The 18113-nt window shown below is 49.5% G+C and overlaps 1 protein-coding gene across 1 annotated transcript in view; it reads left to right on the forward strand.

The window, feature by feature from the left end:
- Positions 1-587: 587 nt before the first annotated feature.
- Positions 588-18113, forward strand: part of ripk4 (receptor-interacting serine-threonine kinase 4) — a 66080-nt gene continuing 48554 nt past the window's right edge. Inside the window, exon 1 of the mRNA XM_072513186.1 lies at positions 588-906. Coding sequence (XP_072369287.1) covers positions 725-906 — 182 coding nt within the window. The 5' untranslated portion in view covers positions 588-724. The remainder of the gene's footprint in view (positions 907-18113) is intronic.

Below are 18113 nucleotides of genomic sequence, written 5' to 3' on the forward strand. Positions count from 1 at the left end.
GGTTCTTTACTCAGAGAGTAGTAAGGACGTGGAATGCCCTGCCTGCAACAGTAGTGGACTCGCCAACATTAAGGGCATTTAAATGGTCATTGGATAGACATATGGATGATAATGGAATAGTGTAGATGGGCTTTAGAGTGGTTTCACAGGTCGGCGCAACATCGAGGGCCGAAGGTCCTGTACTGCGCTGTAATGTTCTATTCTATTCTTGCTGGCTTGCCTTTAGTGCCTCCATTAAATTTAGCACCAGATTGGCATTTGAACCTTGGCCTTCGGGACAAGGAGCTCAATGAGCCATCCTTTCCTGCTGTCTCTGCTGTGTCTGACTGCTCGACGATGGGGTGTGTCTTTAGGGGTGTGGGGTTACACGGCCCCTCGATCCTGCAGGGAAAGCCTGACTGTGATTCAACTGGGAGTGCTGAGTGAGTAAGTATGGTTTTCACTGAACTCTGTGCGGGTTCAGAGCTGGGAGCTTGGAGGGGGAGGGGTTAAAAGAGATTGGAGAGACCAGCAAATTCCTGAAGGGTGGATAACCTCAGAACTGCAACAGGAAGTGAAGTCAGCATTGTGTTAATGAACACACCTTGAACACCTGACCAGACAGATTGTCAGCAGCTATTGCTGAGAGAAGGAAAGGAGGGAGACACACGGAAACAACAACATTCGAAGGAGAGGAGAAGGAGTCTACTTTTGGGCCGTGTGGGGGGGAAGGATCTTTTAAACTATGGAGAAACAGGAGAAGTCCTCCTGGAAAATGGGACTCTTGAAAACGTTTGATTCGGATGAGTTTGTGAGCTGGGAAAAGATTGGATCCGGTGGCTTTGGACAAGTTTACAAAGTTCGTCACGTTAATTGGAAAACATGGTTGGCCATCAAGTGTCCTCCGAGTCTCCATGTAGATGAGAAGTAAGTTGCTGACCTAGGTCTTGTTTCACGGCGCTAAGGACTAAAAATCCTGTCCGTTATGGGCACATTGTTTGTTTAACTCTGTATTGATAATGTGCTCTTAAAGTCAAAATCATTACCTGCTGTGACTGAAGCAATCTGTGAGAATAGCGCATGTAAAGGCAGCGCAGAATTTTGAATTTCAGTTTAACCCTTTCCTTGCCAGTTTTATTTTATTGCTGATTCTGCTGCGTGTTGAATGTGGCCTGAGTTTCCGCAGGTATTGCAGAATGACATTGGAAGAAGGGTCCCATCGATGAATGTCCCCGCTCATGATTGTCCTGACGTCTGAAAGTGGATCCCCCGCAGTTCATCTCTTCCCGAGGTGCTGACACTTAACTCGGATAGAGTTTCAGCCAGCCCGGCTGGCAACCTTCATGTGCGAGCTCAGACAAAGTAGTCAGCCAGAACTGTGGAGACAGACAAGCCTAATCCTGTCCTGTCTTAAGGCGACACACGTATTCATTACTGGGCTGGCGGTACATCGGCAATGACTAATCCGCCCCTGGATTTTAATTGCTCCATCATTGGGCGACCATGCTGCCTAAGCCTTAAAAATCTGGAATTCCCATTTCTAAATCCCTCTGCCTCACCAATTCACTGCCTCCTCCAAGACTCTCCCTAAAGCTAACTGTTTTGATCACCTATTCTAACACCTGGTATGAACATTTATATGATTGTGCTTCTGTGAAGTGACTTGGGATTTTGACAGTGCCATTCAATCCCTACAGTGCAGAAGGAGGCCATTTGGCCCATCGAGTCTGCACCGACCCTCTGAAAGAACATCCTACCTAGGATCAGGCCCCCACCCTATCCCCGTAACCCAGTAACCACCACCTAATCTTTTGGACACTCAGGGGCAATTTATCATGGCCAATCCACCTAACCTGCACATCTTTGGACTGTGGGAGGAAACCGGAGCACCCGAAGGAAACCCACGCAGACACGGGGGGAATGTGCAGACTCCAAGAACAAAGAAAAGTACAGCACAGGAACAGGCCCTTCGGCCCTCCAACCCGTGCCGACCATGCTGCCTGTCTAAACTAGAATCTTCCTGCGTCCGGATCCCTCTATTCCCATCCTATTCATGTATTTGTCAAGATGCCCCTTAAATGTCACTATCGTCCCTGCTTCCACCACCTCCTCCGGCAGCGAGTTCCAGGTACCCACTACCCTCTGTGTAAAAAAAACTTGCCTTGTACATCTCCTCTAAACCTTGCCCCTCGCACCTTAAACCTATGCCCCCTAGTAATTGACCCCTCTACCCTGGGGAAAAGCCTCTGACTATCCACTCTGGCTATGCCCCTCATAATTTTGTAGACCTCTATCAGGTCGCCCCTCAACCTCCGTCATTCCAGTGAGAACAAACCGAGTTTATTCAACCGCTCCTCATAGCTAATGCCCTCCATGCCAGGCAACATCCTGGTAAATCACTTCTGCACCCTCTCGAAAGCCTCCACATCATTCTGGTAGTGTGGCGACCAGAATTGAACACTATCCTCCAAGTGTGGCCTAACTAAGGTTCTATACAGCTGCAACACGACTTGCCAATTCTTACACTCAATGCCCCGGCCAATGAAGGCAAGCATGCCGTATGCCTTCTTGACTACCTTCTCCACCTGTGTTGCCCCTTTCAGTGACCTGTGGACCTGTACACCTAGATCTCTCTTACTTTCAATACTCTTGAGGGTTCTACCATTCACCGTTTATTCCCTACCTGCATTAGACCTTCCAAAATGCATTAACTCACATTTGTCCGGATTAAACTCCATCTGCCATCTCTCCGCCCAAATCTCCAAACAATCTAAATCCTGCTGTATCCTCTGACAGTCCTCATCGCTATCCACAATTCCACCAACCTTTGTGACGTCTGCAAACTTACTAATCAGACCAGTTACATTTTCCTCCAAATCATTTATATATACTACAAAGAGCAAAGGTCCCAGCACTGATCCCTGTGGAACACCACTGGTCACAGCCCTCCAATGAGAAAAGCATCCTTCCATTGCTACTCTCTGCCTTCTATGACCTAGCCAGTTCTGTATCCACCTTGCCAGCTCACCCCTGATCCCGTGTGACTTCACCTTTTGTACCAGTCTACTATGAGGGACCTTGTCAAAGGCCTTACTGAAGTCCATATAGACAACATCCACTGCCCTACCTGCATCAATCATCTTTGTGACCTCTTCGAAAAACTCTATCAAGTTAGTGAGACACGAATTCCCCTTCACAAAACCATGGTGCCTCTCACTAATACGTCCATTTGCTTCCAAATGGGAGTAGATCCTGTCTCGAAGAATTCTCACCAGTAATTTCCCTACCACTGACATAAGGCTCACCGGCCTGTAGTTCCCTGGATTATCCTTGCTACCCTTCTTAAACAAAGGAACAACATTGGCTATTCTCCAGTCCTCCGGGACATCACCTGAAGACAGTGAGGATCCAAAGATTTCTGTCAAGGCCTCAGCAATTTCCTCTCTAGCCTCCTTCAGTATTCTGGGGTAGATCCCATCCGGCCCTGGGGACTTAGGGACTTATCTACCTTAATATTTTTCAAGACGCCCAACACCTCGTCTTTTTGGATCTCAATGTGACCCAGGCTATCTACACACCCTTCTCCAGACTCAACATCCACCAATTCCTTCTCTTTGGTGAATACTGATGCAAAGTATTCATTTAGTACTTCGCCCATTTCCTCTAGCTCTACACATAGATTCCTTTGCCTATCCTTCAGTGGGCCAACCCTTTCCCTGGCTAGCCTCTTGCTTTTTATGCATGTGTAAAAAGCCTTGGCATTTTCCTTAACCCTATTTGCCAATGACCTTTCGTGACTCCACACAGTCACCCGAGGCCGGAATTGAACCCGGGTCCCTGGCGTTGTGAGGCAGCAGTGCTAACCACTGTGCCGCCATGTCAATGAAAGTTGTTGCTATATTGCACCAGGCCTTTAGAACACTTGATCTTTTGAGATGGTGATGATTTCCAATGAACTCTTCCCCTGTCAGCCTGTTTTGCTGATCATTCCTTTTCATTGTTCCTCTGGTTGTGTGGGTTCTGGTTCCAATAGGCTTGCAGCCTGGGGTGAGCCGGCCTCCCCCTCGGGCCACAGGCAGGCATTAAACAAAGTATCCCATTGACATGTATTTGCCTCAACCTTACTTGAGTAGATTCCAGTTGATTAATTTATAGATAACAGATTGAAGTGCAGCTAACTATGGTCGGTGCGAGACTGAAGTGATTAACAGCACATTTACATTGCTGCTTCTGCACCAGTATTTTGACAAGTGAAATGGAGAGCCCCCCACACTCACACACGACATGCACCATCCTCCCCCTCTGGAGCAGTGAAAGCTAGACATTCAGCAGCAACTTGAAGTTTATTTTGCATCTTTATACTTCACCCCGAGGTGCTTCACAGGAATGTTTTCAAACAAAACTTTGTCCAAGAGACATGTGAGGAAATATAAGGACAGGTCCAAGAGTTGGGTTTTAAGGAGTGTTAAAGGGACCGAGAGGCTTACAAGGAAGAAAATATAGACTTGCATTTACGTGCAAGGAGAATCATTGGGACCAAGTGGGGATCCCAAGGGCACACTTGCCGGCGGTGAGACCAGCTCAGGCAGCTGCTTATTTAGGTGTCTCAAGAGTTCAACGTTCCATTAATAGGAACAGGAGTGGGCCATTCAGCCCCTCGAGCCTGTCCCGCCATTCAATGAGCTCATGGCTGATCTGTGACGTAACTCCCATGTACCTGCCTTTGGCCCAAATGCCTTAATATCTTTCCTTAACACGAATCTATTTATCTGAGATTTAAAATTAACAACTGATCCAGCTTCAACTTGCTGTTTGTGGGAGTGAGTTCCGAACCTCTACCACCCTTTGAGTGAAGAAGTGCTTCCTAACATCTCTCCTGAACGGTTCTGCCCTAATTTATAGACTATGCCCCCTCGTTTTAGAATCTCCAAACAGTGAAAATAGTTTATCTTTATGGTCTTATGGTCACCTGATCAGAAGCTTATGCTACTGAAATGGCTCTTGGGAGCACCAGGGACCCAGGTTCGATTCCGATCTTGGGCCACTTTCTGTGTGGAGTCTGCACGTTCTCCCCGTGTCTGCGTGGGTTTCCTCCGGTTGCTCCGGTTTCCTCCCACAGTCCAAAGATGTGTGGGTTAGGTGGATTGGCCATGCTAAATTGCCCCTTAAGAGTCCAGGGATATGCAGGTTAGGTTATGGGGTTACGGGGATAGGGTGGGGTGGACGAGGAAGCGAGAATGGGCAGAGTGCTTTTTCGAAGGGTCGGTGCAAACTCAATGGCCGAGTGGCTTCCTTCTGCACTGTAGGGATTCTATGATGTAACCTGTAACTTTACTATGTGTTTGTGACAATGAGAAACTATCCTCCTTCATCCTTCTCAACCTGTCGGTAGTCTTTAGCCTGGATAGCCACAGCGCCCTCCTCAGCACCTCTCCACAGTCATTCATTTGGGCAGCACTGCACTCACCTGATTCCAATATTATTCAGTCACAGCCAGAGATTCACCTTCCGTGGTTTCCGCTCCCACACCATTACCTCTGGAATCCTGTAAGAATATTTCTTTGACACCTCACCTTCCTATTTCTCATCCGCATGCTGCCCCTTAGCAGCACCATCGGAAAATACCACTGGGTTCCACGTTTGCACTGATGATCCCTCGTGTGACCTGACCACCACCATCAGGACCCCTCCAGTCTCTCTGATTTGCCAGGTTGCTTGGGTGGCATCCGGTATTGGATGAGCAGAACCTTCCTCCAGAACGGAGCAACGTGAATATTATCCTTCCACCTCTGCATTCAACGCCGACTCGGACTGGTGGAATGGAAGTTTCCTTTTGCCATTAGCTTTAAGGAAATGATTTAAAATCTGGCCCAGGGCAGCGAGTTGTTTATTAGATCAGGGTGTAACTGTCAGATAGTTATTGCACATTCTCCTAGTTACCCTGGGGAGATGGTGGACCATCTTCGTGAAGGTGGTTGTTCTTCGTAGTGGTTTGAAGGCACTGAGGAGCATCCTGGGCCCCTTCAAACGCTGCAATGAACCAATCGTGTTTGTCTCTGGAGCACAGACTAAACCGGTTAAGGACTGTTAAACTTTGACCCCTAAAGGTCATTCGTGAACCAGTTGGGTTTTTACGTCAATCTGTTCCAGGACTGTTGTGGAAGAAATGGTGAGAATTGTGCGGGTTTTCTGCAGGTTCTTTGTTTGCTTTGCCTGTGTGGGTCAGTCCCACAAGTGGAACCTATTTGAAGCCTGGTGTCTGGTCACTATAAAGAGTTAAGCTGACGGTCAGCAAGCGCTCCATTCTGCTAATCAGACTGTAATTTTAAACAACGTATGTGAGCAGGGCAGAAAGCTGAGCCCTTAAAGCTCAACTGGTTACGCGACCATCGGATCTCTCAAAATGCTCCACAGTCCATGAAGCACTTTCAGAAACGTCACCCTCGTGTAGCAAACCCAGCAGCAGATTTGTTCAAATTCTGGAGTGGCACCTGAACCCAGAGTCTTGTGATTCAGCAATTTTCAGGGCGAGAATTCCAGGGCTGGACCGACAGGCAGCTGAATGCATGGCCGTCCATGTGGATAAATGGAAATCCGGAATGCTCAAGAGGCCAGAATTGGATGAGCACAGAGATCTTGACGGGCTGGAGCAGGTTACAGAGAATGGGGTGGCACGGCGGCACAGTGGTTAGCACTGCTGCCTCGCAGCATTTGGGACCCGGGTTCGATTGCAGCCTTGGACGACTGTCTGTGCGGAGTTCGCACGTTTCATAGAATTTACAGTGCAGAAGGAGGCCATTCGGCCCATCGAGTCTGCACTGGCTCTTGGAAAGAGCACCCTACCCAAGGTCAACACCTCTACCCTATCCCCATAACCCAGCAACCCCACCCAACACTAAGGGCAATTCCGGACACTAAGGGCAATTTATCACTGCCAGTCCACCTAACCTGCACATCTTTGGACTGTGGGAGGAAACCGGAGCACCCGGAGGAAACCCACGCACACACGGGGAGGATGTGCAGACTCCGCACAGACAGTGACCCAAGCCGGAATCGAACCTGGAACCCTGGAGCTGTGAAGCAATTGTGCTATCCACAATGCTACCGTGCTGTTCTCCCTGTGTCGGTGTGGGTTTCCTCCAGGTGCTCCGGATTCCCCCCCCGGTCCAAAGATGTTCAGGTTGGGTGGGGTTGTGCAGTTACAGGGTAGTGGGGCTAGGTAAGGTGTGCTTTTGGAGGGTCGGTGCAGACAGGATGGGCCAACTGACCTCCTTTACAGTGCAGGTATTCTATAGATTCTATAGGGAGTGGTGAAGGATTTGAAAAAAAATCTGCATGTTGAGAGCCTCAAGGAAAAGAGTTAACATTTCTCAGGAACTTCTCAATTTTGTGGAACTTGGGGCCTGCCCTATGGCCCTGATTTCCATTGTTGTAATATTAAGCTGCCCAGGCCCTTTGCTCTGTAATTCATTTCCTTAAACTTCTCGCTGCTCCACTGAAGAAGCTTCTTTACAATTTGCTCAAGCATTTGATCAGCCCCTCCAACATCTAGCTGCTCGGTGCAAATTGTGCTGGAGACAGGAAAGGATGGCTAACTCAGTATTTCAGATTGAGATGCTAATGATCCCAAGGCCGAGGGTTTGGTCCCACATATGCGTTAACTGGACAAAAATGGAGATCAGGTGGCAGCGGAGGGCCCGGTTGATGCACAAAACAAATATTTTGCATCAACGTTTACAAAGAAAGAGGACTTTGCCAAAGCTAAATGTGGAAGTTTCTTAAATACTGGATGAGGTAAAAAGATACAGAGGAAGTGCTGGATGGCTGGCAGTACTTAAAGTAGATGCAACGTTTTGTTTCTATACATTTTAAATGCTAATGAAATGTCCGAAGGCACTTCACATGGGCATTGCAAAGTATGGCACCGAGCTACATGGAGTTATTAGGTCAGCTGACCAAAGACTTGGTCCAAATGGCAGGTTCTAAGAAGTGTGTTAAAGGAGGAAAGAAGTAGGAAGGGAGAGGGAGAGCTTGGGGCCTGCTTAACTGAAGGCACAACCGCCACGGTGGACCAATTATATCTGGGAATGTGCAAGAGGCCAGAAGATAACCCACTGGTTGTTGGGCAGGAGAAGATAGTGGAGATAGCGAAGGGTGAAGCCATGGAGGGATTTGCAAAGAAGGATGAGAATTTTTAAATCACAACATTGCTTGTCTTGGATCCAATGTAGGTCGGAGAGCACAGGGGCGTGATAGGGGAACAGGATTTGGTGCGAGTTAAGATACGGGGAACATAACTTTGGGTGACATCGGGTTTAAGAGGGTAAAATGTGGGAGATGAGCCAGTGTTGTGTTGGAGTCCAGGAGAGGTAACAAAGACCTGAATGAGGGCAAGTCTCGATGGGGGCAACATAAGTTAGTGAGGGAAATTTTGGTAGATATTGCAGAGATTATCAACAGATTTAAAGCAGATTATCTGGTTATTATCACATTATTATTTGTGGGAACTTGTGTGCATATTGACTTGTGTTTTTTAACATTGAACCAGGAACCACACTTCAAAAAGCACTTAATTGGCTATAAAGTGCTTTGGGATGTCCCAAATCATGTAACGTTATATAAATGCCTTTCCTTATTAGTTTTGTGGGTGACATCGCTTGTTCCCTCCCGCAGCAGGAAGATTGACGGGCAGGCGAACTTAACTTGGTTAAGTCAGATTGCCGACCGGTTGGACTTTAGCAATTATGCTCTCAGGATTTTAAATGGGGGTTAAAGACTGGTCAGGCTGCACCCTCAACATGTCGAGAAGCTCGTTTGCATCCATTAGCGCGTCATGGATGCTCATTAAAAGGCCAACTCACTGGAATTAGGGTCCTCCCCCCAAATTAAATTCCCCCCTCAGCGAGGAATTGTGCAAGAGTAGCGTTCACCGGGGAGGTAGATTTCTTCCACGATTAATGGCGAGTTGCTGCTGGGTTGTCCTCTTTGGGCAGATTCCAGCTGAGTGGTGGTTGTGCTAGTTGCATGGAGGATGATCCAAGGGAGGGAGGAAGACTTAGCGTGTTTGGGTGGACGGAATAGTGCAGGCTGTTCAGGTGCCCTTTACATATGGGGCGGGATTCTCCTAGCCCCGCACCGGAGAATCCCCACAAATGGGCCACGCCGCCCCGTCGCCGCAGTGCGGTGAATCGGCGCCATTGGCACCGGCGTGGTTGGCGCGGCGCCCGTCGCGGGCCGCTCTATGCGGCCGGCCTGACGATTCTCCGGCCCGGATGGGCCGAGCGGCCGTAGGAAAAGAGCCGACCCTAACCTGCTCTGGGGCGGCGGGACCTCGCGTGTAAGGATCGGGTGGCAGCCTGTGGGGGGGGAAGGGGGGGAAGGGGGGGAGGGAAGGGTGGGGCGACCCCGGAGGGGGCCTCCAATGTGGCCTGGCCCGCGATCGGGACCCACCGATCGGCGAGCCGGCCTCTGTGGCTGGGGGCCTCCTTTCCTACGCGCCGGCCCCTGTAACCCTGCGCCGTATTGCGTCGGGTTCGGCGTGTTGATGGAGGCCACTGCGCCACTGTGCATGTCCTCATTGGCGAAGGCGCAACTGCGCATGCGTGGATCCCGCGGCTCACAGTTCGTGCCGGGAACCGCTCCAGCGCCATGCTGGCCCCCTGTACGTTCACGCCGTCGTAAAACGCACAACCACCGCTCCAGCTGCTGATCCTGGCGTCAACTGGGTGCCGTGGGGTCCACGCATGCACAGTGGCACCGGCGCCAACGCGCGCATCGCAGTGGCTCCCTTCTCCGCGTTGGCCCCGACGCATTATGGCGTAAGGTTAAAAGGGGCCGGCGCGGAAGAAAGGAAGCCCCCATCCCGAGAGAGGCACCCGGCCCGCCGATTGGTGGGCCCCGATCGCGGGCCAGGCCTCAACGGAGGCCCCCCCCCCAGGGTCGAACCCCCCCCCCCCCCCCCACCCCACAGGCCGCCCCTGGACCAATCCGCACCGAGGTCCCGCCGGCTAAGAGCAGGTTAGAATGGTGCCGGCGAGACTCTGCTTTTCTGTTATGGCTGCTCGGCCCATCCCGGGTGGAGAATCGCCGGGGGGGGGCCCGTCGAGCGGCACCCAGCCGGCGCCAATGGCGCCGGTTCTCCACTCTGCGGAGAATTGCGTCGGGGAGGCTTGGCCGATTTGCGCTGGTCCCGCCGATTCCCTGGCCCGGCCCCGGGCTGAGAGAATCCCTGTGCCTCAATTGGAAGGAGATCGGGCACTTCTACCCGTGTCCCATCTCAAGCCTCTCCTCCAGCACTGAGGCATGCACCACCTTAGGCGATGCATTACAGTAACTCTCCCAGTTCACTTTGATCGCACTATCCTGAATGTACAGCCAGGTTATAGGACATATATGTTCCTATATAATAATAATATTTATTAGTGTCAGAAGTAGGCTTACATTAACACTGCAATTAAGTTACTGTGAAAATCCCCTAGTCGCCACATTTCAGAACCTGTTCGGGTACATAGAGGGAGAATTCAGAATGACCAATTCGCCTAACTTGTGGGAGGAAACCGGAGCACCTTGAGGAAACCTACGCAGACAGAGGGAGAACGTGCAGACTCTGTACAGACAGTGACCTGAGCCGGGTATCGAACCGGGGTCCCTGGCGCTGTGAAGCAACAGTGCTAACCACGGTGCTACCGTGCCGCCCAGTGTGTGGGCCACCTATATGTGTCTACATCACAGAACTATCAATTTCAACTACCCAATGGGCGGCAAGGCGTCCCAGTGGTTAGCACTGCTGCCTCTCAGCGCCAGGGATCGGGGTTCGACTCTGGCCTCGGGTAACTGTCTGTGAGGAGTCTGCACTTTCTCCCCGTGTCTGTGTGGGTTTCCTCCGGGTACACCGGCTTCATCCCACAGTCCAAAGACGTGCAGGTCAGGTAGATTGGACATGCTATCATAATAATCTTGATTAGACTCACAAGGATTGCCCCTCCGTGTCCAAAAGGATAGGGGGAGTTATTGGGTTGCGGAGATATGTTGTGGGTGTGGGCCTAGATAGAGTGCTCTTTCAGAGGGTTGTTGCAGACGCAAGGGGCCGAATGGCCTCCTTCACTGTAGGGATTCTGTGATAATTTCAAAAATAATGATTACAACCCCCCCACCCCCGTACGGAAAATTAGGTCACCACCTGTCGGCCTCACCAGCAGATGGGGCAGGATTCTCACAACCCTGGGCCGGGTGGAGAATCCCCGCGACCGGGCCACGCCGTCCCGACGCTGGCACGCGATTCTCTGCAGAGCGGACAATCGGCGCGGGTGTGCTTAGCGCCGGTCGCGGGCCGCTCTACGCCCGGGATGGGCCGAGCGGCCGTCGTGGAAATGCTGAGTCCTGCCGGCGCCGGCCACACCTGCTCTCAACGGCGGGAACTCAGCGTGGAAGGGTCGGGCGGGGCGGCCTGTGGGGGTGGAGGGGGACTCCGACCCCGGGGGGGGGGGTGGCCTCCGATGCGGCCTGGCCCGTGATCGGGGCCCACCGATCGGCGGGCCGGCCTCTCTGGCTGGTGGACTCCTTTCCTACGCCATGTTGCGTCGGGGCCGGCGCATTGAAGGCCGCCACTGCGCATGTGCGGGTCCCGCAGCGCCCAGTGGTGTGAACCGCTCCAGTGCCGTGCTAGCCCCCTGTAGAGGCCAGAATTAGTCCTGGAAACGGCCCGTTCACGCCGTCGTAAAATGCGATGGCATTTACGACGGCGTGGACACTCTGGGAGAATCCCGCCAAGGTCTTTCAAACCTACCACTTGACCTAACAATAAGCCAACCTTCCATTTTCTCCTCCTTTTAGCACAATGTCAATTTTTCTTCAATTACAATTCTGTGACATGCCCTGAGGGTGTTTAAAAAAAAAACAACTATATTTGTTTCCCGGTTAAGCAACAACTTGATTTTTAAAATTCCAATTCTTGTTTACAAATCTCCATGGCCTGGCCCCTCCCTATTCCTGTAACCTCCTGGAGCCAAGTCTCTGAGCTGATCTAATTCTGGCAACTTGAGCAATCTGATTTTAATCAGTAAGTCAATTTCCTACACCGCCCCCTTCCCCGCCCCCCCTCGAGTTTAGAAAGAGGATGATCAAATTGGGGCTTTCTAAAATGATGAAAAGAATTTGATTATGTTAGCGAAAGAAGGGTAACCAAAATAATTTATACAATTTTTTTTTAAAAGGACTGGAGGAACATAGAGGGTTGGGGGGGGGGGGGGGGGGGGGGGTAACTACAAAGTGTTTGAATGCAGCAGCACAGGCTGTTTTAAAAGAAAATGTGTAGGATCTTTGACTCTGTCAACAGACTGTCATGATATGCAGATAATGATATACAGACAGGCAGCTAATGAACACACAGAACAGGACATGATCAATAAGCAGGCAGGACACTCGGGTGGGATCTGACTATAAAAGACACGAGGCACTCAAACTCCGCCTCTTTCCACTGATGAACATCTAGAGAGTCAGTCAAGGGTGTTGTTACAATCTCACACTTCCACCACGTGGCTAAGAGCTAGTCTGGTTCAGTCAGACTGTAACCATACTTAAGTTAGCAGAGAGTCAAACTCACAGAAAACTGTGCTATTAGTTCAATAAATCTGATTGAACTAACATCAAGGTCTGGAGTATCTTTCTGATCTAAGCTGCATCCAGTTGCAGCCAGTGTTAGACCAGTGTACCTAACACAACAATGCCCAACCTTTATACAAGACTCGAGGCCCCAGCTCTTGTTTCCAATTGGGGGAATTGTACTTCAGGAAGGAGGTCAGGTTCCTGTAAGGGGTGCAGAGGTGATTTATCAGAGAGGTGCTGACTTCAGTTACTTGTCGGGAGTAGAGGATTTAGCAATTGTTCTCCGAGACGGTGAAGGGGAAAATTGAATTGATGTTTTCAAAATCAAGAATTGTGGTGGCCGGTTAAATGAGGAGAAACTGTTCCCGGTGACAGAATAGTGGGTAACTGAAGGAGCCAGATTTAAGGTAAGACATGAGGAGACTTGTTGTTTTAACACAACAGGTTATGAACTGTCTGAGTGGGTGATGATGGCAGCAGATTAAATAATTGATTTCAAAAAGGAATTGGATTTGAACTTGGAAGGGGAAAGGTTTTACTGGGCTGTGGGGGAATGGGTTACCTGCGCAGTTGTTTCAAAGAGATGGCACATCTGGCTCAATTGGCTGAATACTGTTGTCCACTGGAACAGGAGTAGACACACCTCCCTGTTGGTCTGTTTCTTCTTTCCATACAGCCATAGAATTCCTACAGTGCGAAAGTCAGCCGTTCGGCCCATCGAGTCTGCACCAACCCTCTGAAAGAGCACCCTACCCACGTCAGGTCCCCTACCCTATCCCCGTAACCCCATCTAATCTGCACAACTTTGGACAGCTAAGTGGAAATTTAGCGTGGTCAATCCAACTAATGGGCATATCTTTGGACACCTAAGGGGCAATTTAGCATGGCCAATCCACCTCGGCTGCACATTTTTGGACTGTGGCAGGAAACTAGAGCACCCGAGAGAAGCCCACACAGATACGGAAATAAAGTACAAACTCTATACAGCCAACCACCCAAGGCCGGACTTGAACCTGGGTCCCCGGCACGGTGTGCCAGGAGTGCTAACCATTGTGCCACTTTGCCGTCCATCGAGCTTGTGACTGACCTTTTTCCTTATGACAGCAAATACCTCTGCCCCATTCTTGTATACCCTTGGATAGCAAAAATCTAATTGATTCAAATCTACATTTTTTTATTCATGGGATGTACGTATCACTGGTTAGCCAGCATTTGTTGGCCTTGCGAGGCTATTTTGCAGTCAACCACATTGCTGTGGATTTGGAGTACGGATTAAGGCTTCATGGACTGTTAGGATGGCACGGTAGCACAGTGGCTAGCACCATTGCTTCACAGCGCCAAGGTCCAGGTTTGGGTCACTGTCTGTGCGGAGTCTGCACATTCTCCCCATGTCTGCGCGGGCTTTCAGCCAGTGCTCCGGTTTCCTCCCACAAGTCCTGAAAGAAGTGCTTGGTAGGTGAATTCTCCCTCTGTGTACCCGAACAGGTGCCGGAATGTGATGACTAGGGGCTTTTCACAGTAACTTCATTGCAGTGTTAATGTAAGCCTACTTGTGACAATAAAGATTATTATTATTAGGGTTGGTGGATTGGCCATTATTTAAAATATTGCCCCTTATTGTCCGGGAATGTTGTGCAGGTTGGGTGGGGTTGCGGAGATAGGGTGGGGGAGTGGGCCGAGGTGGGGTGCTCATTCAGAGGGTCGGTGCAGACTCGATGGGCTGAATGGCCTCCTTCTGCACTGTGGGGATTCTATGCTCCCTAAACTTGCATCCATGCTGCCAATATTCCTGTTATTCCATAGGGCTTTAGCTTTGCTGACAAGCTTGTTATGTGACACTTTATTAAATGCCTTTTGAAAATCCGATTATACCACATTACACTAATCAAAGATCTTTACCTCATCAAAAAACTTAAATCATGTTAGTTAATCCTGATTTCCTTTCACAAACCCATCTCTTCACCAGGTGTTTTATTCCGCGAGCTTTAATTTGAACTAAACCACTCTTGCATATAACTTTGACCAAATGCCTTTGGGAAGTTCACTTGAACTGTGCAGCTTGACGTATGGGGAGACCACGAGATGGGCCATCTAGTCGTGAAATCGCAAAACACTTTTTTCACACACGCACAAATCTTAAACGCTCCCCTTCCCCAAAAGGCTGTGGATGCTGGGTCAGTTGAAGCTGTCAAGATTGAGATTATTATCAGGTAATAATATCAAGGATTAAAACAGGTACGTGGGGTTGAGGTAAAGATCAGCCATGATGCAATTGACTGGAGGAGCAGGCTGGATGGGGTCAGTGACCTAGTCCTATGCTCATTTAGCGACCACAGTGTTGACAGAAAATAAAATAGTTGCATAACCAAGTAATCCACCAAATGCAGTGATGTGTTGCCTATTTACGAATACAAGAAAGCGATAGGCAGGGAAAGACCTCCTGGTCTGTACAACTGTGATGCCCCACATGCATCTCATGACACTCCCCGCCTCGCCTATAGCCATATAATTGGGTTACAGGGAGAACTGGAATCATTTTTTTCTTTGTCCTTTCATGGGATGAGGGTGACACTGATGAGACCAGTGTTTGACGCCCATCCTTCATCGTCCCGGGCATTCTCGGCCAATTCGGAAGGGAGTTTGGGGTCAACTGCGGCTCTGGAGTCACACATAGACCAGACCAGATAAAGACGGCAGATGGGCGTCTCGGTGGTTAGCACTGCTGCCTCACAGTGCCGCCAGGGACCCGGGTTCAATTCCGGCCTTGGGTCACTCTGTGTGTGGAGTTTGTACGTTCTCCCGGTGTCTGTGTGGATTTCCTCCTGGTGCTCTGATTTCTTCCCACAGTCGAAAGATGTGCCGGTTAGGTGGGATTGGTCATGATAAATTGTCCCTTAATGTCCAGGGATGTGCAGGTTTGGTAATGGGATTACAGGGATAGGGCGGAGTGCTCATTTGAAGAGTCGGTGCAGACTTTTCTTTATAAATTTAGAGTAGCCAATTATTTGTTCCAATTAAGGGGCAATTTAGCGTGGCCAGTCCGCCTCTCCCGCACATCTTTTGGGTTGTGGGGGCATGCAGACACGGGGAGAGGGTCGGTGCAGACTCAGTGGACCGAATGGCCGCCTCCTGCACTGTGGGGATTCTATGATTCCTTGCCTCAAGGACATTAACAAACCAGATGGGATTTGAGCCCATATCCCCAGAACATAAACCAGTGACATTACCACTACGTCACTGTCTTCCTCCTCAATGTTCTGTTACTCCCTTGAGTGATCAGAGCTAGACCCATGAGTCAGCAGCCTGTTCCAGAGGGCCGCTATTCTCTGGCTGAAGAGGTGTCCAACCGAGTTCAGCCTATGCATGATTTGTAAATGTCATGGCTGGCCATCTCTAACCTATCTAATAGGTCCATAAACCAGTGCCTGGATCATTTACTCAAGCATATTTCGATGTTGTTCCCACCTCGGCGACACACAGTAAACTCCCACCTCGCATGTGCACTGGCAAAATTTCACAATCAATTTAGCAGGGTGTTCTTCACTTTTTCTTTAAAGTTGATAGGTTAATTGTTCTTGAAAATAATAACATGTACTGATGACGGATTGAAACTCGAAGTTCCCCAGTGGGGAGGCAGTAGTGCAGTTGTATTGTCGCTGGATTAATACTCCAGAGACCCAGCGTCGTTCTCTGGGGACCTGGGTTCGAATCTAATGCATGAGGAATTAATTAGCTTTACTGGCAGAATCTCTCCAGTTGCACCTCACTAGCAATGATACTCATCTGTGCTTCAGAAGTGGTTGAATGGCCATTTAACTACCTGAGGTTGTGTCTGCATGGTAGCACAGTGATTTGCGCTGTTGCTTCACAGCTCCAGGATCCCAGGATCGATTCCCGGCTTGGGTCACTGTCTGTGTGGAGTCTGCACCTCCCTGTGTCTGCGTGGGTTTCCTCCGGGTGCTCCGGTTTCCTCCCATGAAATCCCGAAAGGTAATTTGGATGTTCTGAATTCTCCCTCTGTGTACCTGAACAGGCGCTGGAATGTGGCGACTAGGGGCTTTTCACAGTAACTTCATTGCAATGTTAATGTAAGCCTACTTGTTCATGTAAGCCATGGGGCTGGTTTAGCACAGTGGGCTAAACAGCTGGCTTGTAATACAGAACAAGACCAGCAGCGCGGGTTCAATTCCTGTACTGGCCTCCCCGAACAGGCGCCGGAAGATGGCGACTAGGGGCTTTTCATAGTAACGTCATTGAAGCCTCCTTGTGCCAATAAGCGGTTGTTATTGTTATAATCGTGAGTGTAGAATAATTGGTTAATAGCTATGGTAAAGAGGTAGTGATGTAAGAGCCGGTATGTACAAGAGACTAAGATGATATGAAATAGTCTGGGTGGGTTAGCTCTGCTGACGGGACGGCTGGTTTGTGATGCACAGCACCTGTACCGGCTGAGATTATTGATGAGTGCCCACCCTTCTCAACCTTGCCCTCCTCGGGTGACCACCAGTCAGCTCTCTCTCAAAAGAGCAGAGCAGCCTATGGTCCTCTGGGACTGTGGCGATAAGTACATTTTACAAGAGAGAGATATACTTGCCTAGAAGCTTATTGTGCTTTATGGTGTAAATAAACGATTTTTCAAAGAAACCTACTAGACTGAAGTCCTAAATCGCTCCACGGATTTGGCCACCAAAAGATCCAAATACTATTCAGCGCTTGATTAACTCGTGCACTGTTCCTCTCACCTTTAAAAGACAAACAATTATTCAAGATAAAAGCTAATTACTGCGGATGCTGGAATCTGAAACCAAAATAGAAAATGCTGGACAATCTCAGCAGGTCTGACAGCATTTGTGGAGAGAAAACGCTCTCTCTCTCTCTCTCTCTCTCTCTCTCTCTCGTTCTCCCGCTCTCCACAGATGCTGCCAGACCTACGGAGAATGTCCAGCATTTTCTCTTTCCGTTTCTGTTATTCGGGTTCTTGACTCCCCAACGACAAAGAATCATGTTGGACTTGACATCTCTCTCCACTGGTATTGCAACGTCCAGGAATTGTATTGTGTCCCCATTGCCCCTACCCTGTGACTTGGAATTTCTTAGAATCTTTTTCTCCACTGTGTCTTCCCAGCATTTTCTGTATTTCTTGCCGATTTCCAGCCTCTGTAGCATTTTGCTTTTAAACCAAGTGTTTACTCTTTGTGTGTGTGTGTGTGTGTGTAATCATTTTGGAGTTTGAAATAGAGATGGAATAATAATTCCAATAGAAGGTTATCTAGGATTGCAACGGGATCTTGATCAATTAGGCCAGTGGGCCGACGAATGGCAGATGGAGTTTAATTTAGATAAATGTGAGGTGATGCATTTTGGCAGATCGAATCAGGCCAGGACCTACTCAGTTAATGGTATGGCGTTGGGGAGAGTTATAGAACAAAGAGATCTAGGAGTACAGGTTCATAGCTCCTTGAAGGTGGAGTCGCAGGTGGACAGGGTGGTGAAGAAGGCATTCGGCATGCTTGGTTTCATTGGTCAGAACA

The sequence above is a fragment of the Scyliorhinus torazame genome, chromosome 8 (genome assembly GCF_047496885.1).
Source record: "Scyliorhinus torazame isolate Kashiwa2021f chromosome 8, sScyTor2.1, whole genome shotgun sequence".
Lineage (NCBI taxonomy): Eukaryota > Metazoa > Chordata > Chondrichthyes > Carcharhiniformes > Scyliorhinidae > Scyliorhinus > Scyliorhinus torazame.